Source organism: Rhodotorula graminis (assembly GCF_001329695.1).
Source record: "Rhodotorula graminis WP1 unplaced genomic scaffold RHOBAscaffold_2, whole genome shotgun sequence".
Taxonomy (NCBI): domain Eukaryota; kingdom Fungi; phylum Basidiomycota; class Microbotryomycetes; order Sporidiobolales; family Sporidiobolaceae; genus Rhodotorula; species Rhodotorula graminis.
In genome coordinates, this window is record NW_017264929.1 from 681,912 (window position 1) to 705,579 (window position 23,668).

The window sequence follows — 23,668 nt, forward strand, 5'->3', positions numbered from 1 at the left end:
CGCGAGAGAGAGAGAGGCAGAGGACAGTGAGCTCTCTCCATCTTCATCGCCTCGTCCAACTAACTCTCGCCCTTCCAGCTCTCTCTCCCGCACCAGCTGCCATGGTGAGCACCGCTCTCTCTCCACCGCACCTCAAAGCTCCGCCCTGACCCCCACCCCCTCGCCCGCGCTCGCAGCCCCGCCCAACTCGCCAACGCACCTCGCTCCCCGGCCATGCTCGAGCTGCCAAACCCGCACAAGCAGCCCACGCCATGGCTCCAGACGACCTCGCAGACTCGTACATGATGTCGACAGAGGAAATGGCCCCCATCGCCGTCCGTCTCCTCCCTCCCCCTCCTTCTCCCCCTCCCCGACCTCCCAACTGATGAGCCAACTCTCGCTCCCTGCAGGCCGTCAAGGCCGCCGCCGCTCTGCGCTCCCCTCCTCCAGCCGAACCACAACACCCCGACGAGGCCGACCCGCAACCGCACAAGCAGACAAAGGCCCAAAAGGCCTACAACCGCCGCAAGGAGCTCCTCGACAGTGCGTCCTCCTCCTCATTCTCTTGCTCTCCTCGGGCACGAGCTCATCCTGCCCTCTGCCGCCCCGACAGAGGTCGCCGCCAGCACGACGCCCTACTCGAAATCGCACGCCCGCCGCCTGCGCCGCCACGCCCAGCCGGCCAACAACCTCGTCGCGTCGCTCGCAGAGGTCGAGGCCGTCCTGCCCGACCTCGACGGCGCAGGCGGCGGCGGTGAGGGCTCGGCGGCAGACGACGATAGGGACGACGGCGAGGAGTACGAGATGGGCGACGAGGCGCACGAGGTGCAGGGTGGCAAGGCCAAGGGCAAGGCCGGCAAGGGCAAGGAAAAGCTCACGGCCAAGAAGCGGCAGCGCGTCCTGTGCGTCTCGTCTCTCTCCTCTGCCTGTCCCTCTCAGCCACCCTGACCCTCTCCCTCCCCTCGCCCGCCGCAGCACCGCCGAGTCGGCGCGCCTCCCCGCCATCATCAAAAACGAGCAATTTGCCAAATCGCCGTTCGCCACCATCCGCCAGCACACGCTCAACACGCTCATCGCGCAGAAGGGCGCCGCCGCAGATGCGGGTGCGGCGGGCAAGGCCAAGGCCAAGGCGAGGGCGGCAAAGTGAGCGTCCGTCGTCGAGCGCGGTCGTCGAGAGAGGTCCCTCCTGTTGTAGCTCGCCCTGTTGTACTCTCTATCGCTCTCTCATGCTCTCGAGCGACGCACAGAGAGAGACAGGGAGGTGAGAGATGGTAACAATGGCAGCAAAACACGCCGAGAAAAAAAAAACAGGAAAACAAGCCCGCCGACGACGACCACACGTGCTCCTCCTCGCTCCTCCTCGCTCCTGCTCCTCCTCCTCCTCTGCCTCTTGCTCCTCCATGCTCCCACTCTGCTCCTCGACGAGCCGCACACCGAGGCGCCGCTGAAAAATGCGCGACGAGGGGTGCACGGGCCGTTCCCGAGGGTGAGGTCGAGTAGACGGTCGACGCCGGGACGGGCTTGGCGAGAGAGGGAGGGCGAGGGCGAGAGAGAGAGAGAGGAGAGGGTCGTCGTCGTAACAAGCGCGGGCTTGGCTCGGACGAGCTCTCGTCAAATTAGGGGTGCGGAAGGGGGAGAGTGCGGCGGGGTGATGGTGGTGGTGGTGGCAGGCGAGGGTCGAGAGGCGTAGTCGGACCGAGGCGCGACGAGTGCGCGCCCGTCGTCGTCTCGTCGAGCCGCGCTCGAGCCTCGACTCGACGACGCCGACGCCGACGCCGCCACCGCCGACTCGCCGTCGACCGTACCCGAGGCCACAAAAGTGGAAAAACAGGCCTCGTGATGGTGGACGACGACGACGACGGCGACGAGTGAGGCGCGATGCGGCACGGGCGCTAGGAGCGAGAACACGAGCTCGAGCTCGTGGCGCGCGCGGTCCGCCTCCTCCTCGACGCCGCCGACCGACCGACCGACCGACAACAGCGGTCCCTGCTCCTCGACGACGACGACGACGACGTGCGCACGCGACAAAATGAGGTGCGCGACGCGGCGAGCGCGCGAAAAAGTGGCGGGACCGACAGGCTGGGCGGGCCGGCGAGACGAGGCGAGGTTGGGCGGCAGTGACGCCGTGCAAGGTGCCGGGGAAAGGGGGTGGGGGGTTTCGGAGTCCTTGTGGACGCAATCTACGCCCGAAAAAGGCGTCGACCGAGGGGGAGGAGGTGGTCGACGGGGCGAGTGAGAGGTGGGGTTGGGGCGACACGAGCGCGCCGTGGTGGCGGCGGGACGTCGAGAGCGACGAGCTCGTCGACGACGACGCCTCGACGGGCCGTACTGACGCTGCCCGACAAAAGATGGGCGAGCGGCGGCGAGTCTAGGCGAGGCGAGTCGGTCGGCGAGGGGAAGAGGCGCGAGCATGCGCGCCGGGTAGGGGATGGGGAAACCGAGGTCGTGACGGGGTCGTGATGCGGGGGAGGTGGTGCAGGCGAGAGGCGAGGCGGAAAGGGCGAGGCAGGGTCGACGAAAAGGCGGTCGGACCCTGGCGTGGCCGAATCCCTCTGCTCGACGGCGACGCCGCCCCTCTCGGCGCCGGGCTCTGACGCACGGCGACGATGACCCTCCTCCTGCTGCTGACCGAGACCGAGGCGCGAGGTGCACGTTGCGCGCGCCCGACGACGAGTTGAGCGTCTTGGCGCCTCGCGCCCGACTCGACGGGCGGCGGCGGCGCGGCCTGGGCGGCGGCGGTGCGGGGATGGGGAAGGGGACGAGGGCGAAGCGAGACAGGCGAGGCGCACGGGGTAAGGGGAAGAGAATGGGGGAAGGGGGAAGGCGGTGCGCCGGCGCGAGGGCGACGAGGGGAAAGAGGGGCTCGAGGGCGATGACGACGACGACGCGCTCAGTACCACTCGCCGCCGGCGCGCATGCGCGAGTCCTGCTGGGCGTTGCGCGTCTGCGAGCGGAGCCTGTGTGCGTCGAGTGAGTCAGTCTCGAGGAGGCGCAAGGAAAGCGAGGCGACACGAGCGACGCACATGCGCTGGTCGCTCTGCGGGACGGCGGCGGCGGCCTCGGCCTCGCCCGGCTGGAGGACGCGGCGCTTGGGCTGCTGCGCCTGCTGCTGCGAGCCCTGGGCCGGGGCGACGCCGCCCTGCTGCTGCTGCTGCTGCTGCGACGCCTGCTGCTGCTGCTTGAGCTGCTCGGCCTGCTGCTGCTGCTTCTGGACCTCGTCGACGCGCTGCTGGACCGACCAGTCGAACACGTAGTCGTACTGGAGGCCCTCGCGGACAAACAGGTCGCGGAACAGCTTGCGGAGGTACGAGTAGTCGGGCTTGTCGTCGAACCGGAGCGACCGGCAGTAGTTGAGGTAGATGGCGAACTCGTTGGGGAAGCCGCGGCACAGGTACTCGGTCGGGGTCGTCATCTTCTTCTCCATGATGCGGTCGTACTTCTGCTTCTTGGTCGCCGCCTTGAGGCCCTGCCACGGGAGCGAGCCGCGCAGGAAGTACATGAGGACGTAGCCGAGCGACTCCATGTCGTCGCGGCGCGACTGCTCGACGCCGAGGTGCGTGTTGATCGACGTGTACCGCGCCGTGCCCGTCAGGTTCTTGTTCTCGCGGTACGGGATGTGCAGGTGCGTCTTGGGGTCGCGGTACTTCTTGGCGAGGCCAAAGTCGATCACGTTGACCTGGTTGCCGCGCTTGCCGATGCCCATGAGGAAGTTGTCGGGCTTGATGTCGCGGTGGATAAAGTTGCGCGAGTGGATGTACTCGATGCGCGAGATCTGCCGACGGCGCGACGAGCGGGTCAGTCGGACGGTCGTGGGAAGGCGCGATTGAGAGAGAGCGGAGGACGCACGAGCTGGTCGGCGAGAAGAAGGGTCGTCTTGAGGCTGAACTTGCGGTTGCAGAAGTTGAACAGGTCCTCGAGCGACGGGCCGAGGAGGTCGAGCACCATGGCGTTGTAGTCGCACTCGACGCCGAACCACCGGACGAACGGCACGCCGACGCCGCCAGCGAGCGTCTTGTACACCTTGGCCTCGTACTCGAGCTGCGGGTGCTTGGCCTTGACCGACTCGAGCTTGATCGCGACCTCCTCGCCCGAGATGATGTTGACGCCGAGGTAGATGTCGCCTGCGAGGTGAGGTGTCAGTCCGGCTCTCCTGAGGCACACCTGAACCACCTGCATGAGTAGAGCGCACCGAACTGCGCAAAAGGGAGGCAGATGGAGAGTCAGTGCATGCGACGCGAGCTGCGAGGCGGAAGGGAGGGACGCACCGATCCGCTGCCAATCTTCTTGCCGATGCGGTACTTGCCACCGACGCTGCGTCGAGGATGGGTAGGCGAGTCAGCAGCTGGACGCGAGCGATCCCGAGTGCCGAGCGGTGCGCGCAGTCACGGGACCCGAAGGGAGGCGGGGTGGAACGGGAGGGGGGAGGAGGAGAGAGAGGGAGACGCACCGGAGATCCATGGCTGGTTGCGAGCTGGGTGGAGAGGAGGACTGGTGGTTCGAAAGAGGGGAGAAGCGCGCCGAGGATAGCGAAGGCGCGAGGGTCTGCGTGGCCGAGCGAGAGTCGGGGGGTACGAGAGGCGTCAGCAACCGGGCCTCGGGGGCACAAGTCCCTCACGGGCGCTCGCGCAAGTCCTGCGCCTCCCTGCACACCCCTTGCACCGTCCCATGCCCCGACCGAGCACGCTCCGCCGTCCTGCAGGCGGCCTCGAGGCGCCGTCGACCGTCGGTCGAGCGCGCTGAGGTGCGTGCTCCCGGTCCACCTCGCCGCCGCCTTTGCCAGGGCCGTGCGCCCGCTCAGAGTGCTCCGAGCCCTCCGACATGCCCTCGAAACGCATCGCGGCGCCCGCCGAGCCGCCCGCGAGCGAGGACGAGGCGGTGTCGGTGGGCCGGCCGCCTGCGAGTGTGACGAGGCGTCGTGCGAGCGTCTGACGAGACGGGGGAGGGTGGGAGAAGGGTCGGGACGTACAGAGAGTGCTGTAGAGGGAAGCGGAGGTGCTCTCGAGGTGCGGGTGGAGAGAGAGCGATGTGGAGGGAGCGTGAGCGTGCGCTCGGCGGTAGTCGCCTCAGCGTCGAGGGCCAGGCCTTGGTCGAGCGGCTCGTGTCCTTTGTCTCGCTCGCATGCAGCCAGGCAAGCAGCGCCCGGGCTTACGGTTACTCTCTCTCGACCTCGCACAGCTTCAAGAACGAGTCGGCGAAACGAGAGCGCGAGAGAAAAGGCCGCCGCGCGCGGCGCGCAGAGACCATCGTTGCATCCTCTCTCTGCCCCTCGCTCCTCCTTGGCGGTCCCACCGGACCTGCCGAGTGCGTGTGTACCAGAGCGAGACGTCGCTGCCGACGAGAGGCCGCGGTGGCTCGGTGTCGGGCGGCGACGAAGCCGCAGAGGGGTTGCCGACGTCGCTCGAGGGCCGGTCGACGTGTTTGCGCTTGCAGCGTTGACAGGAGTGCTCCGATGGCGTGAATAAGGTGCGCTGACGGGGAAGGAAGAAGGTGTCAGTCCCTTGCGCACAGCGCAGAGAGCGAGAGGCGAAAGGAGAACGGACCTGCGTTGCCTCGACCGGCTCACGCGCACTCGTCCCGCCTCACAGTCCCGCCCACTGCCGGACCGACGCCCTCTGCTCCTCGCTCAGCGCCGCTGCCTCCCCCTCGAACATCTCGCGCAGCTCGTTCTCGCCGTCGACCTCGCTCGTCTCGCCGAGGTGGATCCGCTTTCGCAGGGCGAGAGCGCGCAGGACGAAAGGGCCGACGTCGACGGGACCGGACGTGTCGACTGGCGCATTGTTCTCGGCGGCTGAGGGCGCTGGATCGGTGCCGTCGAGGCGGTGGACGGCGCAGGAGGGAGGATGAGGAGGTGCCGCACGAGTCGCCGCCGGCTGCCGCTCCGAGATCCCGCTCGTGACGCCCTGTTCACCGCTCGCCTCGGCCGAATCGATCATGTCGCTCAAGTCGAGCCCAGTGCGGTCGCGCACGAGTTGTTGCGCGAGGGCGAGCCGGCGTTGGAGATGAGCGAGCTGTCGCTCGAGGTGGGCGATGCGGGCGGTCGGGTCCGTGAGGTGGGCCATGGTGCGGGCGAGTCGAGTGGCTTGTGCGAGGGTTGCGGGTCGCACGCAGGCAAGCATGAGCTGTTGGGAGGAGGAGCGAGCCGCCGTCTCCCCTCGTTGAACCTCTTGGATCCTCGCCTGCGACCGATGCTCTTCCGGCGCAACAAGCGCGTCCAGTGCTGGTACTGCAGTACACGCCTGCACCTCCTCCCGCCAGCATCAGCCCGCCAACAGCTCGCCAAGGGCAAGGGCCGCGCCGTCGACAACCCGCAACATGTCGACGGTCCAGTCGCTGTCGGCACCAGGGACGAGTTCTGGTGCGGCGAGTGCGGCCAGATCACAAAGCACGACCAGGTGCGCACACGAGCCGGTCCGTCTCGAGCGATGCCGCACGCCCTGACTTCCCTTCTCCTCCTCCCGTTCCGCGCAGAACGGCGAGGTCGTGTCGGACGACGCCGCCTTCTTCGATCCACGCCTCAACGACGAATCGTTCGCCAAGCGCGGTCCGTCCCTTCTCGCCTTCTCCCCGTAGCCTGCTCTAACTCGCTCGTTCCACAGGCTCTCCAAGTCGGCACCGCCTCCCCTCCTCCTTCGCGACCGCCTCGACCACGCCCTTTTGCCGCCTGTGCCTCGCCAACCAGTCCCTCCAGCTGCACCTCCTCGCCTCGTACCCGTCCGACTCGGAACTCGACCCGGACGACCCCGACTCGGACCTCTCGAGCTTCCCGCCGCTCGACACCTACCGCGAGTCGCTCGACGCGCGGTACCCGCTCGTGTGCGCGTCGTGCGCACCCGCCGTCGAGAACTCGATCCGCGAGAGGGACTACCGCGTCAAGGCGCAAGCGCTTGGGTGGCGGTTGAGGGAGAGCCAGCGCGCGAGGGAGCGAGAGGAGCGCGTCAGCGAGGAGAAGAGGAGGAGCGATGACTGGAGGTGGACGGTCGAGGGGTGGGCGTGGAGGGCACGAGGAGCGGCGTGGGTCGCGACTGGCGTCGGGAACGTCGGTGCTTGCTGCTGCTGTGCGTGGACGTCCCTCTCCTCCTCCCCGAACCTTCCTGACGAGCGCGTCGACAGGTCTCGCCGGTCCCTACTTCGCCGACGCGTCGGTCGAGCACCTCAACCTTCGCGCACGACATTTTATCGTACCGCTTGCCCTCGTGTCGCTCCTGTGGAGCTTCTGGGACCCGACCTGGTCGCGCACGCGGCTCGAGCGGGCTCGAGGGAGGAGCCCAAGCGTGCAAGGGCGGTCATTGTACCTTGTGCGTCTCCTCTCAGCCTCTCGATGAAGTGCAACTGACATCTCTGTCGCGTCGCAGGCCGTCCAGATGTCGGCGTACCTCGTCCGCCTCGTCGCCGCCTTCGCCTTCCAGTTCCGCCTCCTTTCGACCGCACGCGCCTCTCAACTTGCCGTCGCCCTCGTCATCATCACGATCGCCGTGCGTCGAGCCTCTCTGTCGCTCGAGAACGTCGCTCACCGCTTCTCAACTGCAGGCCCTCGCGTCCGCCCTGTACCTCCCCCGCCTCAAGCCGCCCACCCCGATCCGCCTCGCCCCTCGACCCTCGCCCGCCTCGGGCACCTCCACCCCGGCCACCTCGCGCTTCCCGCTCAGCCCCGCCGCCGACCCGCTCGAGCCTCTCGCGCACCTGTCCCTCTCGCGCCCGGGCAGCCTCCTCGCGCCGAGCCCGCCCGCGACGCCGACGAGCCCGAGGGCCGGCTCGCCTTCCGCCGCGTCGAGCAGGGCCGGTACGCCACGAGCGCGTACGTCGAGCGCACCGAGGGCGCGCTTGCCGAGCTTGAGCCTGCGGCCGTGGCGGGCAGCCGGCGGCGGCGCGGCGGCGGCAACGGCGATGGACCACGACGGCGACGGCGCAGGCGACGCCGACAGCAGCATGGACTGGGCGCCGCTCCCGCCCGTCGCGCCGAGCGCGCCAGCCTCGCCGTTCGGGCAGCAGCAGCAGCAGCACGTCACGTTCGCGAGGCAGCGGTTCGTCCCGCCCGACACGAGGCAGCCGACGGGGCTCGAGGGCATGTTTGAGCGCGTCGTCGCTGTGCGAGAGGCGGCGGACGAGCGGCGGGACGGCGAGGTCGAGAGGATGCAGGGCGTCGAGATGGCCAAGCCGGCGAGCGGCAGTACGTGGTGGAGGGGCTGGCTCGGCGGCAAGTAGTCACTCTCATTGCTGTGATGTGCAACGATGAATTGAGTACAACAACGAGTCTGTCTACAGCGAGAAAGAGCGCGAGAGAAGGCTCTATTTGTGCGCGCCCTGACCCTCGACGTCCTTGGCGCTCTCCTGGCGCTCCTTCCTCTCCTCAATCCGCCGCCACATGAGCTCGAAGAGGCAGATCGTGACAAGCGACACGCCGCACCACCTGCGCAGAGAGGGAGAGAGGCGGACGGGCAAGTCGGTCAGTTTGGGAAGGTCGACCGAGAGGCTCGAGCGCGAAGGAGGGCGGGCGCCGCACCCGAGGAGGACGCCAAAGTTGAGGCCCAGGCGGTTGCGCGTGCCCCACATGATGTGCTTGGTCGCCGTCGTGCAGTGCCAGAAGGGCTGTTGGAGGGACGAGGGTCAGGGAGGGTTTCGCGAGCGCGAGGGAGGGGGCGAGGCGAGCGAGTGGTGGGCGCACCATCATGTAGCCGTAACGGAAGATCTTTGGGGCCAGGGTTGCGGGAAAGAAGGAGCTCGTGATGTTGCTGAGGATCCAGGTGATGAGGAACAGCGGGAAGAACTTGAGGGTGAGGAGGGTGAGCCTGGAGGGACGCGAGTCTAGGGTCAGTCCTGATGCGCGAGAGGAGGCGAGAGAGAGAGAGAAGAGTAGACGCACATGGCCTCCATCGCCAAGCCGAGGGACGCCAGGGCAATCCAGTCGAGCATCCACAGGACCATGAACCCGGCTTGAGGGCCGAAGCTGGCGTAGCCGTTGCCGTCGGTCGGGAGAAGGAACGCCTTGTTGATTAGGGTGTAGCTGCAGAGCAGGGAAGACGAGTCAGGTCGTGCGGCCGCAAAGATTCTGTGCGAGGAGAAGTCGACGTACGCGAGCGACAAGATGAAGTAGGCGAAAAGGACGGGCACAATGCGCAGCAGGCAGACGTGGATCCACCGGATCTTAATGCCGTGCTTCTTGGTCATGCCCTGCAGCGGCAGACGCGAGAAGAAGAAGAAGAGGGCGATGTGGAAGGCGAAGATGATCTGTGACGGGCTCGAGCGTGCGTGGGTGAGGGCCCCGCCGCGCAGAACGAGACAGGCCGAAAGAGGGACGCACGTAGTAGATCAAGCCGGCCTCGAGAGGTGCGGCGCCGGCCCACTGACCGGGGAGGATGGGCCGCAAGTCGACCTCCTGGTACGCGAACGGCGTGCCGAGAGCGGCTTGCTGCGCCGACGTCAACTCGCCGAGGGTCGCCGGCGTTGCGGTCGACAAGAAGGAGGCCGAGGCTTGATGAGACGCCTCGAGCACGGGCGTTTCGACGTACATGCCCAGGTAGGGGAGAAGGTACTCGAGGACGACCTGGTCTGCGACAGGCGCGAGGGCTGGTCAGTGCGGCTCGCAGCGAGAGCGCGAGATCGTGGACGTACACCATCTCGCTCCGGCGACGACCAAGCTGATCGCGCCCTTGGGCGCCCACTGGCCGTCGAGCAAGCCGCCCGTGCCCGCCATGGCGGCCTCAAAGTTGCTCGTCGCGTTGGCGTTGATGACGACGGCGCCCCACGCCTTCTCGCCGACGATCTCGCTCGCGACGTCGTCAAACGTCTTGCCAGCCGGGTCGCGCACGATGATGCCGAGGTGGACGGGCGACGACAAGGTCGACTGGAGGTACCGGACGACGGCGGGGCCGAGGACGGCGTTCGGGGTCGCGACCGAGTCAAAGTCGTAGACGTATACCTTGACGCTCGGGAAGTAGCTCTCTAGCTGGTCTGTCGGGCGGGCGCAAGGTCAGCTTGAGGGCGAGGAAGCGGGAAGGAGGAGGACGACGACGCACAGGTGCTGCCCCAGAACAGGCTGAGGAGGCCCCAGATCGCGACCGTCATGAGGACGAAGTACATGCCGAGGACCTGCGCGCGAGCAAGAGAGTCAGTACTCGGTGGAGAGAGAGAGGAGCGATGCGAGCGCGAGTTGGGAGAGCGGAGCGGACCTTGAACACCTGATGCCGCTGGTCCTTGATGCGCGCGTCGAAGAGGCCCATCGAGAAGCGGTCGTCTGCCATGGCTCGAGCTGTGTGAGCGTGCAGGGAGAGCTGGGAGGAGGAGCGAGAGGGAGAGGTCTCGATTTGGACGAGTCGTTCGCTGACGCAGGTGGAGGAGCCGACGCGGGCGACTCGGCCAGCGACCACACTCATCGCGCGCCTCGCTGCTCATGCCCTGCCAGCCCTGCCTTCGACGAGCAACCCGACCATGCGCCCGTCGTCCGACACGACCCTCCGTGGCTTGAGCGGCGAGCCCTTCAACTCCGAGTGCGTCTCATCAGCTCCCTCCCCTCCTCGCCGTCCCTCGAGCTCATCCACCGCACCGCGCACTGCAGCAATGCGTCCACCAAGGTCTCCCTCATGGACCCGAGACTGCGCGACGGGCGCAAGGCGTTCCTCAAGGCCGCAGCGCTCGTGAGTTCTCGTCCTCCTCCTCCCTCGTCCAACTCAGGCAGCTCACCCGTCTGCGGTCCACAGGGCCTCGCATTGACGACGCTGTGCATGTTCGCCGTCTTGCCCATATACTGTGCGTCCTCGTCCTCTCCTTCTCCAGAGCCGACCCAGCTGACCAGTTCCGCTCGCGCGCAGGGGGATCCTACTTCCGCCTGCCCGACAACCTGTACCGTGCGTCCCAATCCTCCCTCTCGCCACCCTGTCACCTCTCCTGACGTTCTCTGGCAGGCCTCACCGTCGGCCTCATCGACCTCGACTCGCCCGGTGCCGCAGCGACCGGTCGCATGGCCGTCCTCGGCCCGGCCCTCATCTCTGCGCCGTCCCGCATCACGTACAAGTACAAGGTCGGCTACACGACGCTCGACAACACGCAGTTCGACATCAGCGGCGCAACGGGCGGCAACCCTCGCGGCGTCGACGTCCACCAGTGGGCTGCCGAGGCCGTCCAGAACGAGGACTACTTTGCCGTCGTCATCGGTGCGCTCTCGCTCTTTCACTCTCTCACAGGATCACCCACTGACTCGCTACTTCCCCCCTCGACAGCCAACGCCAACGCGACATCGGCAGCCGTCTCGGCGTTCGAGCAGCTCGTCGGCGGCGCGCAGACGTCCTACATGGCGCAAGGCGCGCTCACGCTCTACTATTCCGAGGGCCGCAACTTCGAGACGGTCGACCAATGGCTCACGCCCGACATCACGCGCCTCATCAACACGTACACCGTCCCTCAAGCCAGTCGCGAGCTCGTCGCCCAGTTGGCGCCCCGACTCGCAGGCCTCGGCGACGCGGCGTACGCCGGCATCAACCAGACGGCGCTCTCGAGCGTCCTCAGCCGGCCGTTTAGCCAGGCGACGTGGAACCTGCGCCCGGTCGACGAGTTTGCCGGCATCCCGGCGACGACGGTCGGTGCGTCGACCTCTCTCACTCTCTCTCTCGAGGCTGCGCACGAGCACTGACCCTCTTTTTTCGACAGGCATGCTCTACCTCCTCGTCTTTACCTACTTCGTCTCGCTGTTTGCGTTCAACGCCCGCCAGTCGATCGAGAACAAGCTCCGACTCGGCGACCTCATCGCCCTGCGCCTCCTCGTCCCGGTCGTCCAGTACCTCTTCATCTCGCTGTGGATCTCGCTCGTCACCCTCGTCTTCAAGGTCTCGTTCGAGCGGTTCTACGGCCACGGCGGGTTCCCGCTGTTCTGGTGCAGCAACTTTTTGGCACAGTGGGCGGCGGGCATGCCGATGGAGGTGGCGCTCTCGCTCCTCGGGCCAAAGTACACGGCCTTTTTTCTCATCTTGTGGATCATCCTCAACATCAGCCCCGTCTTCTACGGTCCGTCCCGTCGCTTCTCTCTCTCCCTCTCTCTCTCTCGCCGAGGCCCGGGAGCTCGAGACTGACGTTCGCCTTTGCCCTGGCGCAGACATCGCCAACCTCGACCACTTCTACTCGTACGGCTTTGTGACGCCCATCTACCAGGCCGTGCAGGTGCGCCCCTCCTGTCCCCCTCGCCACGTGTACCTGCAGCATGGCCTGACCTTCCTTTCTCCCCTCGCAGAACGGCAAGACGATCATCTTTGGCACCAAGCAGCGCTTCGGCCAGTACTTTGGTGTCGAGATCGCCTGGGTCGTCGTCGGCACGCTCGTGCTCGTCGCCGTCATCGTCGTACAGCGTCGCAAGGCCGAGCGGCAAGCGCGCGAGGAGCAGGCGCAGAGGAAGGAGGGCAAGGCGCAATAGAGCTGTAGAGCGCGTGTGTACTGTCACCTATGTGTCACTTGTCTCTCGTTTTGACGCAGCGGGAAGGACGCGCTCCTCGAGAGGGAGCGAGCAAGAGTGGAAGAAAGCGAGCGTGACGATCTCTCCTGCGGCCGCTTTTCGGACCCAACGAGGTGGCGAGGGCCCCTCGGAGCAGCTATAGAGCGTCTTGAGCACGTCTTGCAGTGGATCTGACGAGGTGGGAGACCAGGAGAGCGAGGAGCTGATGAGAGTGTCGAGAGGGACACAGTGCGCGGTCTCGCTGCTCTGCAGGCCTGCGGACGGGACGCATGTGCGCAGAGAGGGTTACGTGTTGCAGGAGCCTTCAACTATTGCCCAGGCGAGACGCGAGAGCTGAGTGAGCGAGCGAGGGAGATGCGGGAGCGGATGGCGGAGGAGGTTGTGCTCTTCCACCACCTCGTCCTGCTTTACCAGGGGCAGAGCTCGCTCAGCACACCCACAGCTCGCCTACGAGTCGCCCAGGCCGCCTGCCAGCGCCCGAGCCCCCTCCCTCACCTCGACACCTCGCCTCCTCCCGTCAGCCGGCACAAACCCTCGACCCGCTCGCCGCTGCAGCAGTTCTTGCAGTGCGATCCGCCCACGACCCCCCGCCCGACCGACCTACCCGCATAGCGGCTCGCCGTCCCTCCTCTCGACGTTCCCTTCTCCTCCTTCGTCCCCACCCGCCATTGAGCCGCAGCCACCATGTCTGAGCGCAAGGTCCTCAACAAGGTGCGTCCTACTCCCTCACCTGCCCCTCAATTCCGCCCGCTTATCGTACCCTCGCCCGTCGCTCGCAGTACTTCCCGCCGGACTTTGATCCGAGGTGCGCCCGCTTCTTTCCTTCCTGCTCTGCGCGCCATGCGGGGCCGACACTGACCGCCTTGATCACGCACACAGCAAGATTCCCCGGCGGAAGATGCCCAAGGACAAGCAGCAGGTCGTCCGCCTGATGTCGCCCTTCAGCATGCGCTGCAAGTGCGTCCCCTCCCACCTCCTCTCCATCGTTCTCCGTCTCTTCGCCGAGCGTCGCTGACTCGACTTTCCACGTGCAGCACCTGCGGCGAGTACATCTACAAGGGCAAGAAGTTCAACGCGCGCAAGGAGACGGTCCAGGGCGAGGAGTACTACGGCATCAAGGCGAGTTCTCGAGCCTCTCCCTCCCTCCCTCTTGCCGCCGAAGCAGCGAGTCTGACGTTCCACACCCCCACAGATCTTCCGCTTCTACATCAAGTGCACCCAGTGCTCGTCCGAGATCACGTTCAAGACCGACCCCAAGTGCGTCCCTCTTCCACCCTCTGGAGGCGCGACACGGCCTCTCGACCGACCTGCTCACCATCCCTCATTCCGACAGAAACTCGGACTACAACTGCGAGCACGGCGCACAGCGCAACTTTGAGCCGTGGCGCGGCAACGACGACAAGGTCGAGGAGGACAAGCTCGCGCGGCTCGAGGAGGAGGAGAACAACCCGATGGCGGCGCTCGAGAACAAGGCGATCGACTCGAAGCGCGAGATGGACATCCTCGACGCCCTGTCGGCCATCAAGTCGCGCAACTCGCGCCTCGAGAAGACGGGCAAGGAGGACTCGACCCGGATCCTCGAGCACATCAGCTCGCGCGCCGAGGTCGGCGACACGGCGCTCGAGCGCAAGTTGACCGAGTTTGAGGAGCGGCAGAGGCGCGAGGAGGAAGAGGACGAGGACGAGGTGCGGCGCGTGTTTGGGCGCGCGTATCTCGACGGCGTGCCCGACATCGAGCTCGACGACGGCGCGCCGTCCGAGTCGTCGTCGGGCTCGGCGCCGACAACGCCGCGCGACGGCGAGGACCTACCCGTCGCGAGCGGCTCGGGCTCGGGCTCGGCGTCGGGCGCAGGCGCCAAGGCGGCGGCGGCGGCGTCGACGAGCACGGCGGTCAAGCGCAAGCTCGACACGGTCGAGCCGAGTGCGGCGTCGCTCCTCTCTGCCGAGTCGAGGGCGATCGTCGGCAAGGCGTCGGGGTCGATGGCGCCGCCCAAGAAGAAGAAGGCCAACAGCGCGCTCGCCAACAAGCTCGGGATCAAGCTGAAGCCGGCGAGCGGGAGCAAGTGAGGAGGGTCCTCTGGCTCGAGCTGCGGGTCTTTCTCTTTGTCTCTGTCTGTCTTTGTTGTAGTCCTCGTCGGATCTGCGATGCCTGTGTGTCCCGCCGTCGCACACTCGAGACTCGCCCGCTCTCGCAAGAGATTGTGATCTGGACTGGCTTCCTCTCGTAAGCTCGGGGCAGGCCTCGTCCTCATCAGCAACGCTCGCTCCGGCCTCATCCACACCCGCGTGAGTCCTGCGTGCACCTCAGCAGTGCCCTGCTGTCGACTCAGGACTGATCCAGCGCCCCCTCGTCCCTCCTCGCAGCTCCTTTCACCATGGGCAAGCGCGCCTCCTCCCCCGTCGGCGACCGCCCCGCGACCAAGTCGTCCACCGCGCCGGCCGCGGCTGACCGTGCCGCCGTCGACGAGGAGGGCATGGGCGAGTTCGAGGACCAGTGGGAGGACGAGCTCGCCGAGGACGCCGACCTGGGCGAGGTGGTCGATGCGGCAGAGCAGGACGATGACGAGGACGAGGACGGCGCAGGGATGGAGGTCGACGGCGGCGACCAGGAGGAGGCGCGGCCACCTTCGCCCAAGCCCTACCTGCCCGGCGGCAAGCTCGAGGAGGGCGAGTACCTCGCGCCCGACCTGTCGACCTACCCGCTCCTCCACTCGTTCGTCCCGACCTGGCCGTCCCTCTCGTTCGACATCCTGCGCGACAACGACGGCGAGGAGCGCAGGGGCTACCCGGTGTCGTGCGCGCTCGTCGCCGGCACTCAGGCGCAGGACCCGACCGCCAACGAGGTCACGGTCATGAGGTGGGAGAGCTTGGGCAAGACGAGGCGCGACGAGAGTGCGTCTCACCCTCTTTGCTCTCCATCGTGCGCATCTGTGCGGGCCCGAGGCCTGACCTCTTTGCCTTTCCCTCCCGCAGACGATGACGACGAGGACTCGGACGACGACGACACGGACGACGACCCCGTCCTCACGTACCGCTCGATCCCGCACAAGGGCGGCGTCAACCGCATCCGCGCACGACCGCTCGGCAACCCGCTGTCGACCGGCCCTCCCCTCCCGCCCAACCCCTACCACGTCGCCACGTTCGCCGAGACGGGCAAGGTCCACATCTTCGACGTCGCGCCGCACCTCAACTCGCTCCTGTCGCCCGCCACCGCCTCGTCCACCCTGTCCAAGACGCCCTTGTTCACAATCAACAGCCACGGCCGCGCAGAGGGCTTTGCGCTCGACTGGGCCAAGCCCATCGGCGGCGCATCGAGCTCTGCCCGCCTCCTGTCGGGCGACATCCACAGCAAGATCTACCTCACGACCCTTACCCCGACGTCGGCGACGCCCTCGCCGAAACCGTTCACGTCCCACACCGACTCGATCGAGGACATCCAGTGGTCGCCGAGCGAGGCGACCGTGTTTGCCTCGTGCTCGTCCGACCGCTCGATCCGCGTGTGGGACGTCCGGGTCAAGGACCGCAAGAGCGTCATCGGCGTCGCAGGCGCGCACGACAGCGACGTCAACGTCATCAGCTGGAACCTGTCGACCAACTACCTCCTCGCGTCCGGCGGCGACGAGGGCGGCATCAAGGTGTGGGACTTGCGCAACTTCAAGGGGTGCGTCCTCATTCTCTCTCTCTCTCGTTCTCGTCTCCTTGCGTCGGCGCGACGGTCAACAAAGGGAGCATGAGACTGACTCGAGCCTCGCTCTCCCACCTCCTGCAGCACCAAGGCGCCCGCACCGACGCCCGTCGCCGCGTTCAACTGGCACACCGGGCCCATCACGTCGATCGAGTGGCACCCGACCGACGAGTCGTGCTTCGCCGCCGCCGGCGCCGACGACCAGGTCACGCTGTGGGACCTCTCGGTCGAGGAGGACGAGGACGAGCGGCCGACGGGCGACGACGCCGACCGTCTCAAGGACGTGCCCGCACAGCTCCTCTTCTGCCACCAGGGCCAGCAGGACATCAAGGAGGTGCACTGGCACCCGCAGGCGCCCGGCGTCGTCGTCTCGACCGCGTCCGACGGGTTCAACATCTTCCGCGCACTCCCCTTCTCCTCGTAGACGCCTCTCTCCTCCCGATTTGTCTCTCGTTCTCCCTTGTCTGCTGTAACCACCTCTGCGCCCCACCTTTTGCGTCTTTCGGACTGTTTGAGCGAGAAGAGAGTGCAAGCCAGCTCGCCTTTCGTGCTCGAGCCTCTCATTCGGCGAAAGACACGAAGACGAGGCGTCGAGCGAGCGCACGAGGAGGGAGGCGGGTAGTACAGGTTGCAGAGCTACATGAAGGAGTGCGTGAGTGGACGTATAGACAGAGAGGGAGAGCGCGCTGCTGCTACATGCTGAGGGAGGAAGCACGACACGAGGAGGAAGAGAAGGAGGTGGACGTCGACGACGCGAGAGGATGCTACAGATTAGATGGGGCAGGGGAGAGGGAAGACGCAGAAGGCCTGCTTTTACGCCGACGCCGAGTCGACCGGAGCGTCCCACACAGGCGAGATGCCCGCGAAGAGAGACTCGGCGCTCAGGGAGCGACGAGCGGGCGCCGTCGTCTGAGGCTCGGGCGCCGAGTCCAGCTCGGCGTCGCGCCTCGAGAAGTCGCGAGGGTGACGAGGGGCGGCGACGAGACCGCGCTTGACCGCCGAGGCCGACGCCGGCGAGGTCGAAGCTGCGGCGGTCGCGGCCGGGGAGGTGGCCGACGACGCGGCGGGCAGGATGGCCCCGACGACGCCGCCGACGAGCGACGTGACGGCGCCCACCGTGTCGGCCGCGATGGCCTGGATCGACGCGACGACGGCGGCGCTGCTCTGAGCGGGGAGAGCCGGGCTCTTGACGACGGCCGACGGGTTGTTGAAGACCTGGATCTCCGACAGGCCGACCTGCGTCGCGCTCGACGTGACGGCGAGTGCACCCCAGAAGAGCGACGACGTCGACTTGGCCGTAAAGTTGAAGGTCGTCGCGCTGCCGTCGGCGTTGAGCGGTCCGAGCGGCAGGATCGACTGGTCCGAGAACTGGATGGCGCAGTTGGTGACCTGCTGCGACGCGCTCGGGCGGCCATAAAGGACGACCTGGTTGATCGTCGTCTCGCCGCTGAACTGGAGGCCGAACCAGGAACCGGCGAGCTCGTTGTTGGTGACCCAGCTGTGGGAAGGAGGAAAAGGACTCGGTCAGTTCAGGCGACGCTCGAGGCGACGAGGGAGAGCAGGGGACGCACGTAGTGTAGGTCTTGCCGTCGGCAGCCTTGGCCGGGTCCCAGCCGCCGATCCAGGAAGAGGCGGCCTTCTGCGCCGACAGGGCGTAATTGGTGAGGGCGGTGGTCGTCGCCGCCGGCGCCGAGCTCGACGTGCTAGTCGCCGAGACCGTCGCCTCAGGGGTACCGCCAGTCGCACTGACGGCCGCAGACGAGAGGGCGGCGGCGGCAGAGGTCGCCGACGCGGCAGGGACGGTCGCGGCGGCGCCGATGGTGGCGCTCGGGTTGTTGAAGATCTGCAGCTCGGTGAGGCCGACGCTGTCGGTCGTGTCGGACACGCCAAAGACGCCAAAGTAGAGCGACGACGTGTACCGGGTCGTAAAGTTGAACGTCGTCGCCGAGCCGTCGTTGTTGAGCGGGCCGAGCCAGATCATCTCCTGCGACGAGAGCATGATGGCGCAGTTGGTGATGTGGTCGGTCGACGACGACAGCTCGTTGAGAACGATCTGGTTCATGGCGATGTTGGTGCCAAAGTCGAACGCGATCCAGGCGTTGATCGTCTCGCCGTTGCTGATCCACTGCGAGGCGAGGTCCGAGCGGGTGCGCGACAGAGTCAGTTCTCGGCTCGACAGGACACAGTCGCTCGAGAGTGGGAGAGAGAGGGACGCACAGCCGTCGACATGTCGCCGTCGGCCGCCAGCTGCGGCTCGCCGTTGTCGATCCAGGTCGAGGCGCCCGTTGCGGTACCGCGAGCGTAGTTCTTGAGCGGGGCGGCGCTCGCGACGGGCGCAGCCGACGAGGCGACGCTACTGACGATAGTCGACGATGGAAGGACCGACGACGACAAGGCCGCGCTGGGAGCGACGGTCGAGGAGGCCGACGAGACGACGTCCGACGACGACGAGGCGATGGCGGACGCCGACGACGAGGAACTGACTGCCGTGCTGACAGCGGACGAGCTTGCCGAGGTGACGGTGACGTTGGTGGCCTTGGCGACTGCGAGAAGGCGGAGCCGTCGTCAGTACGTGGCCGGAGCGAACGAGGAAAGGGAGATGCGGCGTACAGATGTCGTTCTGCGCGCCGTTCGTGCCGAACGACCATGCTGCGTGGTAGCCGGCACGGTTGTTGTTGTCGATGAACGGCGCGTTGGACGGGCTGTTGTAGGCGTACAAAGGACGCTTGGACCCAGTCGTGCAGCTCGAGGGGTTGTCGCGGCAGAAGATCGGGTCCTGCGGCGGCGCGATCGGGAGGGCGTCGGCGGGCGAGTTGGTCACAGCGCAGTCGAAGGCGGTCATGTAGAAGTTGCCCGTGCCCTGCGTTGCGCGAGAAGGAGTCAGTTCGCCGTCGAGCGAGGAGGCGCACGAGCCCCGAATCGCTCGAGGGGCTCAGAAAGAGGCGAGACGAGTCGACGCACGTTGTTGGCGAGCCAGAACCAGCCGCCTGCGACACGACAAGAGGGAATCGAGTCAGTGACCTTGTAACGTCGAGGGGAAGAGGGCGTCGAACGGAGCGAGAGAGAGGGAGCGTCGACTCACAGATACACTTGGAGCCCGTGCACGCCGGCATCTTGGCGGGAATGTCGAACGACGTCTGCTTCTGCTGGATGCCTGCGAGACGAGACGAAAAGGGCGCGAGGAGGAAGAGGTCGAAGTTAGGAAGGTCGCGCTCGAGCGGGACGAGGTCGAGAAAGCGCCGACGCACACTGGTGCTGGACGCTGAAGATGGCGAGGTTGTCCATCGTCACCTTTGAGATGTCGTCGACGTCGGCGATGCCGAGAGCGCAGCCCGAGACGAGCGAACGGTCGATGTCGGAGGCGGACGGGTCGCCGGCCTGCATCACGCTCGAGGATTGTCAGAACGTGCCTCGACAAGTACCGTCGGGCTTGAGAAAGGACGCACATGGTAGGCGCCGACGTCGGTGGGGCAACTGCGGACGAAGAAGAGCGTGAGCTCGTCGCCAAAGGGTCGTCGAGAGATGTGGGGAGACGCACGCGTCGAGGCGTGAGCCCGGGACGGTCGGCGTGCGGCCGAGCGACGTCCAGTCGACGTGACAGGCGATCTCGAACGTGATGGACCCGCCGGCGGGAAGCTGCTCGACCGCGCCGTCGCTCCTCGCCGCCGGGGCGAGCGCACGGAAGGCCGGGCCCCTGAACCACCACTCGTCCTGCGAGGCGAGGCCCGGACCGATGGGGACGACAGGGTTACCCGCGTCGTACTGTAGGCGATACGAGGGAGGAGATTAGCGAACGGTCGTCTTCGTCGTGACGCCGACCGACCGGAAGTCGTCGATGCATCCTCGAGAGGGAGAGGGAGACGCACAGAGAAACCGTTGCCGACGCCGTACCTGTTCGTCAAAGGGAGGACAGGGTCAGTAAGGTGGTCTTTCTCGATGACCGAGGCGCGCGAGAGAGAGAGAGAGAGGGAGAGAGAGTGGTGCGCACATGGCCTTGGACCTGCGCGAGAGTGGGCGACATGGGTCACGACGAAGTCAGCGCGTGCTCGACGACGATCGACTGCTGCAGAGAATGCAGAGGACGACGAGAGAGAAAGATGAACGCACCAGATGGACATGTGGGCCAGCGCCGGGCTGGCTCCGAGGAGAGCGCACAGGACGGTCGTCGCGTGCATCGTCGAGCGTCGAGGGAACGAGTGCAGGAGGTAGGGGAGGAGGAGGAAGAACCAAGAAGGGCGTCGAGGAAGACGGATTTGAGGCCGACGACGACGAGAGGCCGACGACGGAGGAGCGCTCGCACCGCAGCATGTCAATCGGCCAATCGAGCCGCTCGTGCTCCACACCCGCGCAATGTGTAACGCCGGGAACGGCGCACTTTGCGCGTGCGAGTGGGCACGAGGCCGCTGGCTTCGCCGAGTCGGCGACGAGCAGCGACGGGGCGAACGAGGAAGTCCTTCCTGAAGCAGCGCCGGCGGAGCGAGCAAGGCAAGCTTCCGAATGAGAACGCGGAGAGATGCACGTCCGGCGGCCTCGTTGAGGACTGATGCACTGTCAGGGGATCGAGGACGAGGCACGGCGTGGCCGCCACGATGCGTGGGAATCTGGTTGCTCCAGGTCGATGAGCCCTTGGTTGCGACGGCTGCGAACCGGACTAAGAAGCCCCGGCGGCGGTGCGCCCGGCCGCAGATGCGCAGACACGACTGGCCTGGTGCGCGACGAACCGGCCGCGGCAGTGCGGGCGGGGGCAGATGAGCGCGAGCGAGTCGCGAGAGCCTGGCGGTGAAGCCGAGTCGGGCGGTCGGGCGAGCGCGCGAGGCCGCGGGCGACGCGGCCATTCGGCCGTGCGGGACGACAGAGCGCACTCGAGGCTGTACACGCTCGCTCGGGAGCCTCCCGGAGCGGTGGACGAGCTGGTGAAGGAGCGAAAGTTGAGTCGGCCCTCGGAGATGGAGGCGGCGAGGGCGACCTCGACCTCAACCCGCTGCAGCCTGTCGGACAGAGCTCGACAGCGAGGCAGCACGCGTGCAGCACCCTGCCCTCGCCATGGCAGCGCACCAGCCGCCCGTGTTCGTCCTCCCGAGGGCCGACCTCGCCCCCTCGTCCTCATCGCCGAACTCGCGCACCTCGCCCGGCCACTCGACAGCCAACGCGCTCAGCCAGGCTACCGACAGCCTCTCGCTAGCCGAGCTCGCCCTCCCTGTGCCCCCGCCAATTCCCTCGACCTCGCGCCTCCAGCGTGCGCCGACGCCGCCTCCACCGCCCGCCGCCGAGCTCCCTCAAGACGCGTCAAAGCCGGCCAAGACCAAACGCGGCAGGAAGCGCATCGCCGAGCCTCTCGACAACATCAAGGGTGCGTCCGCCCTTCATCCTCATGCTCTGTCTCGACCCCTCGTCCCGTCCCTGACCCTCGAGCCACACCTTCCTCGCCATGCGCAGACAACCCTGCTCTAGACGCCGAGGCCAAGCGCAAGCTGCAGAACAGGGCGGCGCAGAGGGCCTTCCGCGAGCGCAAGGAGAAGCACACGGCCGACCTCGAGGAGCGCGTCAAGGTGCAGGAGGCCCAGCTCGATGCGTTCAAGGAGATCCTGCGCAGGTGCGTCGTCCCTCGCCTCGCCTCTCGCTTCGACCTGAGTGCGTCAAGCTCACTCGACCGCCGAGACAGGTTGCTCGCCGAGAACGAGGCGCTTCGAGCAGGCGCAAACCCGCCGCGCACCGCCGTTACGGTCGACCTCACCGCACCGTCAGCGCCCGATCACGACTTGACGCCGGCGCCTGTCGACACCACGACCAACGTTCCCGGTCCCACCCACACGACATCGCCCGAGGACGTCAAGCCGGCAGTCAGCCGCACCCCGACCTCGGGCCCCACCGACCCGAACCCCTCTCCCTCACACTTTACGCCCGTCTCAACCTCTCAGCCTCCTCCTCCAGTCGCACAACCTCTCGACACTGTCGCTCCACCTCATGCCCCTGCGAGCGTCCCGACCGCCGCTCCTCTCGTGGACACGGCCATGCCGGCCTTCGACGACCTCAACTTCGACTTTGACGCGCCGTTCGACTTCTCCGACTCGATCGCCCTCCCTCCCCTGTTCACGTCCATGATCGACGGCGCCGACGCCGCCGGCTCGGGCGTCGCGCCGGGTCCTGCCCAGCCCGGCGCACCTCCTCGCGCCCACGACGCCTACGACGACGACGCGTGCCCGGGCGACGACGACGACGACGAGCCGCCGGCGCTCCCCGAGGGCGGCATCCCGTGCGCCGAGTGCGACTTTTCCCAGCAGAGCTGCTCGCTCCCGATCCCGTGGCGGCCGCCGACCGTCTCGGACGAGAAGAACCTGTGGCTCGCGCAAAAGTGCTGGGCCAAGCTCCTCAGCCACCCGCTCTTCTCCCAGGTCGACCCGGTGCGTCCTCCCTCTCTCTCTTTCCCTCTCTCGTTCGCGCCGTCGACGAGGAACGCGAGGCACTGACCCTCGCGATCGAGCGCTCGCAGGACGACCTCTGCGCCGAGCTGCGCGCCCGCACGAGGTGCTCGACCGACGGCCGCCTCGTGTGCCACAAGAGCGACGTTTGCGACGTTTTCCGCAGTATCCCGCAGAAGGCCAAGTTGAGGGCGCAGGCGCTCTCGATGAGGTGAATGGCCGGGCGAAGAGAGGCTCGAGCGGGCGAGGAGGGGCACGAGGCCGCGCTCGACTTTGCAGTAGACGCTTTCTTCTCGCTTGCAGTGCAACTTGTGTCGCTCTCCTCTGCCTTTCTGTGCGAGGCGAGCGTCGTGCGTGCACTAAATCGAGTAGTTACAGGACGAGAGTGAGAGGGGGTGTACGACAGCGAGTTCAAGCGGGACCGCCTCCTCTCCTCCTCGTGCGGCAGCAAGCGGGTCGACCAACCTGCGGCGCTCTTTTACGCCTGCGGGTTGATGTTGGCGCGGAACTCGAGCGCCTCGGACGCCGGGAGGGCCTTGAGGGGCGCCGGGTTCGAGACGCCCATGGCCTTGGCGATGCCGGAGCCGATGTCGGGGTGGATGGCGTTGCTGTAGAAGGAGCGAGACGTCAGTACGTGCACCGGCGATACAGAAGGTGACGGCGGAAGAGGCGAGAAAGAGAGGGAGAGGGAAAGTGCCCCGACCACGATGGGGAGGGAGACGACGAGGCACTGGGGTGGAAAAGAGAGGGAGAGGCAGAGACGCACAAGACCGAGAGGGTACGCTGCTTGATCTCGTCGCTCTTGGCGCCGCCGAGGTGACCGGCGACGTTGCCGATGAAGCGCTTGCGCGCGCCGTCGTCAAACACCTTCTCCCACAGCTGGCGCGGCTGCTCAAAGTCGAGCTCGGTGACCTCGCTCAGCTCGACGCACAGGTTGCCGACAAACTGCTCGTGCTTGTCGAACTGGTACGGCTGCGGCTTGTAGCTGAGCTTCTGCATCGTCGACTTGTAGTTGGGGCGCGCGCCCTGGTTGTGGAACGCCATGGTGCCGTCGCGCTGGAAGTTGGCGGGCAGGTTGAGCGGCGCGTTGACTGGGAGCTGCGCGTAGTTGGCGGCTGCGAGAACGTGAGGCACAAGTCAGTTCCGGTTC

The 23,668-nt window shown here is 66.9% G+C and overlaps 11 protein-coding genes across 11 annotated transcripts in view; 6 read left to right on the forward strand and 5 right to left on the reverse strand.

Annotated features, from left to right (window-relative positions):
• Positions 1–175: 175 nt before the first annotated feature.
• RHOBADRAFT_51357 (uncharacterized protein) lies at positions 176–1,126 on the forward strand (the record flags this gene model as incomplete). The annotated part of the gene is made up of 4 exons (XM_018415795.1): positions 176–314; positions 390–522; positions 593–881; positions 955–1,126. The coding sequence occupies exons 1-4, from the start codon at positions 252–254 to the stop codon at positions 1,124–1,126; spliced, it is 657 nt and encodes a 218-aa protein (XP_018273562.1). The 5' UTR covers positions 176–251.
• A 1,743-nt stretch (positions 1,127–2,869) lies between these two features.
• On the reverse strand, positions 2,870–4,437 carry RHOBADRAFT_41507 (uncharacterized protein; the record flags this gene model as incomplete). Its single annotated transcript, XM_018413899.1, has 6 exons — positions 2,870–2,936; positions 3,003–3,751; positions 3,826–4,100; positions 4,139–4,172; positions 4,245–4,290; positions 4,427–4,437. The coding sequence occupies 6 exons, from the start codon at positions 4,435–4,437 to the stop codon at positions 2,870–2,872; spliced, it is 1,182 nt and encodes a 393-aa protein (XP_018273563.1).
• A 750-nt stretch (positions 4,438–5,187) lies between these two features.
• On the reverse strand, positions 5,188–6,038 carry RHOBADRAFT_51359 (uncharacterized protein; the record flags this gene model as incomplete). The annotated part of the gene is made up of 2 exons (XM_018415796.1): positions 5,188–5,447; positions 5,520–6,038. One exon carries the CDS (start codon positions 6,036–6,038, stop codon positions 5,559–5,561), a length of 480 nt encoding a protein of 159 aa, XP_018273564.1. The 3' UTR covers positions 5,188–5,447; positions 5,520–5,558.
• A 126-nt stretch (positions 6,039–6,164) lies between these two features.
• Positions 6,165–8,224, forward strand: RHOBADRAFT_51360 (uncharacterized protein; the record flags this gene model as incomplete). Its single annotated transcript, XM_018415797.1, has 6 exons — positions 6,165–6,371; positions 6,448–6,520; positions 6,576–7,019; positions 7,090–7,274; positions 7,332–7,451; positions 7,507–8,224. 6 exons carry the CDS (start codon positions 6,165–6,167, stop codon positions 8,179–8,181), a joined length of 1,704 nt encoding a protein of 567 aa, XP_018273565.1. The 3' UTR covers positions 8,182–8,224.
• Positions 8,198–10,217, reverse strand: RHOBADRAFT_51361 (uncharacterized protein; the record flags this gene model as incomplete). The annotated part of the gene is made up of 9 exons (XM_018415798.1): positions 8,198–8,386; positions 8,480–8,565; positions 8,642–8,765; positions 8,840–8,980; positions 9,050–9,204; positions 9,278–9,525; positions 9,589–9,927; positions 9,993–10,065; positions 10,146–10,217. 9 exons carry the CDS (start codon positions 10,215–10,217, stop codon positions 8,266–8,268), a joined length of 1,359 nt encoding a protein of 452 aa, XP_018273566.1. The 3' UTR covers positions 8,198–8,265.
• A 187-nt stretch (positions 10,218–10,404) lies between these two features.
• Positions 10,405–12,419, forward strand: RHOBADRAFT_51362 (uncharacterized protein; the record flags this gene model as incomplete). Its single annotated transcript, XM_018415799.1, has 9 exons — positions 10,405–10,463; positions 10,532–10,610; positions 10,674–10,722; positions 10,785–10,820; positions 10,878–11,126; positions 11,193–11,552; positions 11,620–11,973; positions 12,062–12,126; positions 12,197–12,419. 9 exons carry the CDS (start codon positions 10,405–10,407, stop codon positions 12,374–12,376), a joined length of 1,431 nt encoding a protein of 476 aa, XP_018273567.1. The 3' UTR covers positions 12,377–12,419.
• A 531-nt stretch (positions 12,420–12,950) lies between these two features.
• On the forward strand, positions 12,951–14,580 carry RHOBADRAFT_51363 (uncharacterized protein). Its single transcript, XM_018415800.1, has 7 exons — positions 12,951–13,019; positions 13,089–13,126; positions 13,195–13,220; positions 13,295–13,372; positions 13,450–13,534; positions 13,608–13,672; positions 13,749–14,580. The coding sequence occupies exons 2-7, from the start codon at positions 13,100–13,102 to the stop codon at positions 14,479–14,481; spliced, it is 1,014 nt and encodes a 337-aa protein (XP_018273568.1). The 5' UTR covers positions 12,951–13,019; positions 13,089–13,099; the 3' UTR covers positions 14,482–14,580.
• A 308-nt stretch (positions 14,581–14,888) lies between these two features.
• Positions 14,889–16,590, forward strand: RHOBADRAFT_33679 (uncharacterized protein; the record flags this gene model as incomplete). Its single annotated transcript, XM_018413130.1, has 4 exons — positions 14,889–14,948; positions 14,982–15,306; positions 15,388–16,075; positions 16,184–16,590. 4 exons carry the CDS (start codon positions 14,889–14,891, stop codon positions 16,521–16,523), a joined length of 1,413 nt encoding a protein of 470 aa, XP_018273569.1. The 3' UTR covers positions 16,524–16,590.
• Positions 16,591–16,703: 113 nt separating this feature from the next.
• Positions 16,704–20,217, reverse strand: RHOBADRAFT_51365 (uncharacterized protein; the record flags this gene model as incomplete). Its single annotated transcript, XM_018415801.1, has 12 exons — positions 16,704–17,597; positions 17,671–18,224; positions 18,317–18,642; positions 18,710–18,959; positions 19,061–19,086; positions 19,182–19,253; positions 19,348–19,477; positions 19,546–19,573; positions 19,638–19,861; positions 19,966–19,990; positions 20,088–20,099; positions 20,207–20,217. The coding sequence occupies 12 exons, from the start codon at positions 20,215–20,217 to the stop codon at positions 16,913–16,915; spliced, it is 2,343 nt and encodes a 780-aa protein (XP_018273570.1). The 3' UTR covers positions 16,704–16,912.
• A 925-nt stretch (positions 20,218–21,142) lies between these two features.
• Positions 21,143–22,881, forward strand: RHOBADRAFT_51366 (uncharacterized protein; the record flags this gene model as incomplete). Its single annotated transcript, XM_018415802.1, has 5 exons — positions 21,143–21,449; positions 21,536–21,692; positions 21,762–22,500; positions 22,590–22,729; positions 22,860–22,881. 5 exons carry the CDS (start codon positions 21,143–21,145, stop codon positions 22,879–22,881), a joined length of 1,365 nt encoding a protein of 454 aa, XP_018273571.1.
• RHOBADRAFT_47984 (uncharacterized protein) overlaps positions 22,870–23,668 on the reverse strand; it is a gene marked incomplete at its 5' end in the record, with an annotated part of 2,600 nt that continues 1,801 nt past the window's right edge. Inside the window, 2 exons of the mRNA XM_018415077.1 lie at positions 22,870–23,126; positions 23,285–23,633. Coding sequence (XP_018273572.1) covers positions 22,997–23,126; positions 23,285–23,633 — 479 coding nt within the window. The 3' untranslated portion in view covers positions 22,870–22,996. The remainder of the gene's footprint in view (positions 23,127–23,284; positions 23,634–23,668) is intronic.

What these genes read in the sequence shown, in the direction of transcription:
- RHOBADRAFT_51363 (XM_018415800.1), top strand. Translation starts at nt 13,100, where the DNA reads ATGTCTGAGCGCAAGGTCCTCAACAAG. An exon ending in CCCTTCAGCATGCGCTGCAA is followed by an intron (nt 13,373 to 13,449) that starts GTGCGTCCCCTC and finishes TTCCACGTGCAG; the next exon opens with CACCTGCGGCGAGTACATCT. An exon ending in ACGTTCAAGACCGACCCCAA is followed by an intron (nt 13,673 to 13,748) that starts GTGCGTCCCTCT and finishes TCATTCCGACAG; the next exon opens with AAACTCGGACTACAACTGCG.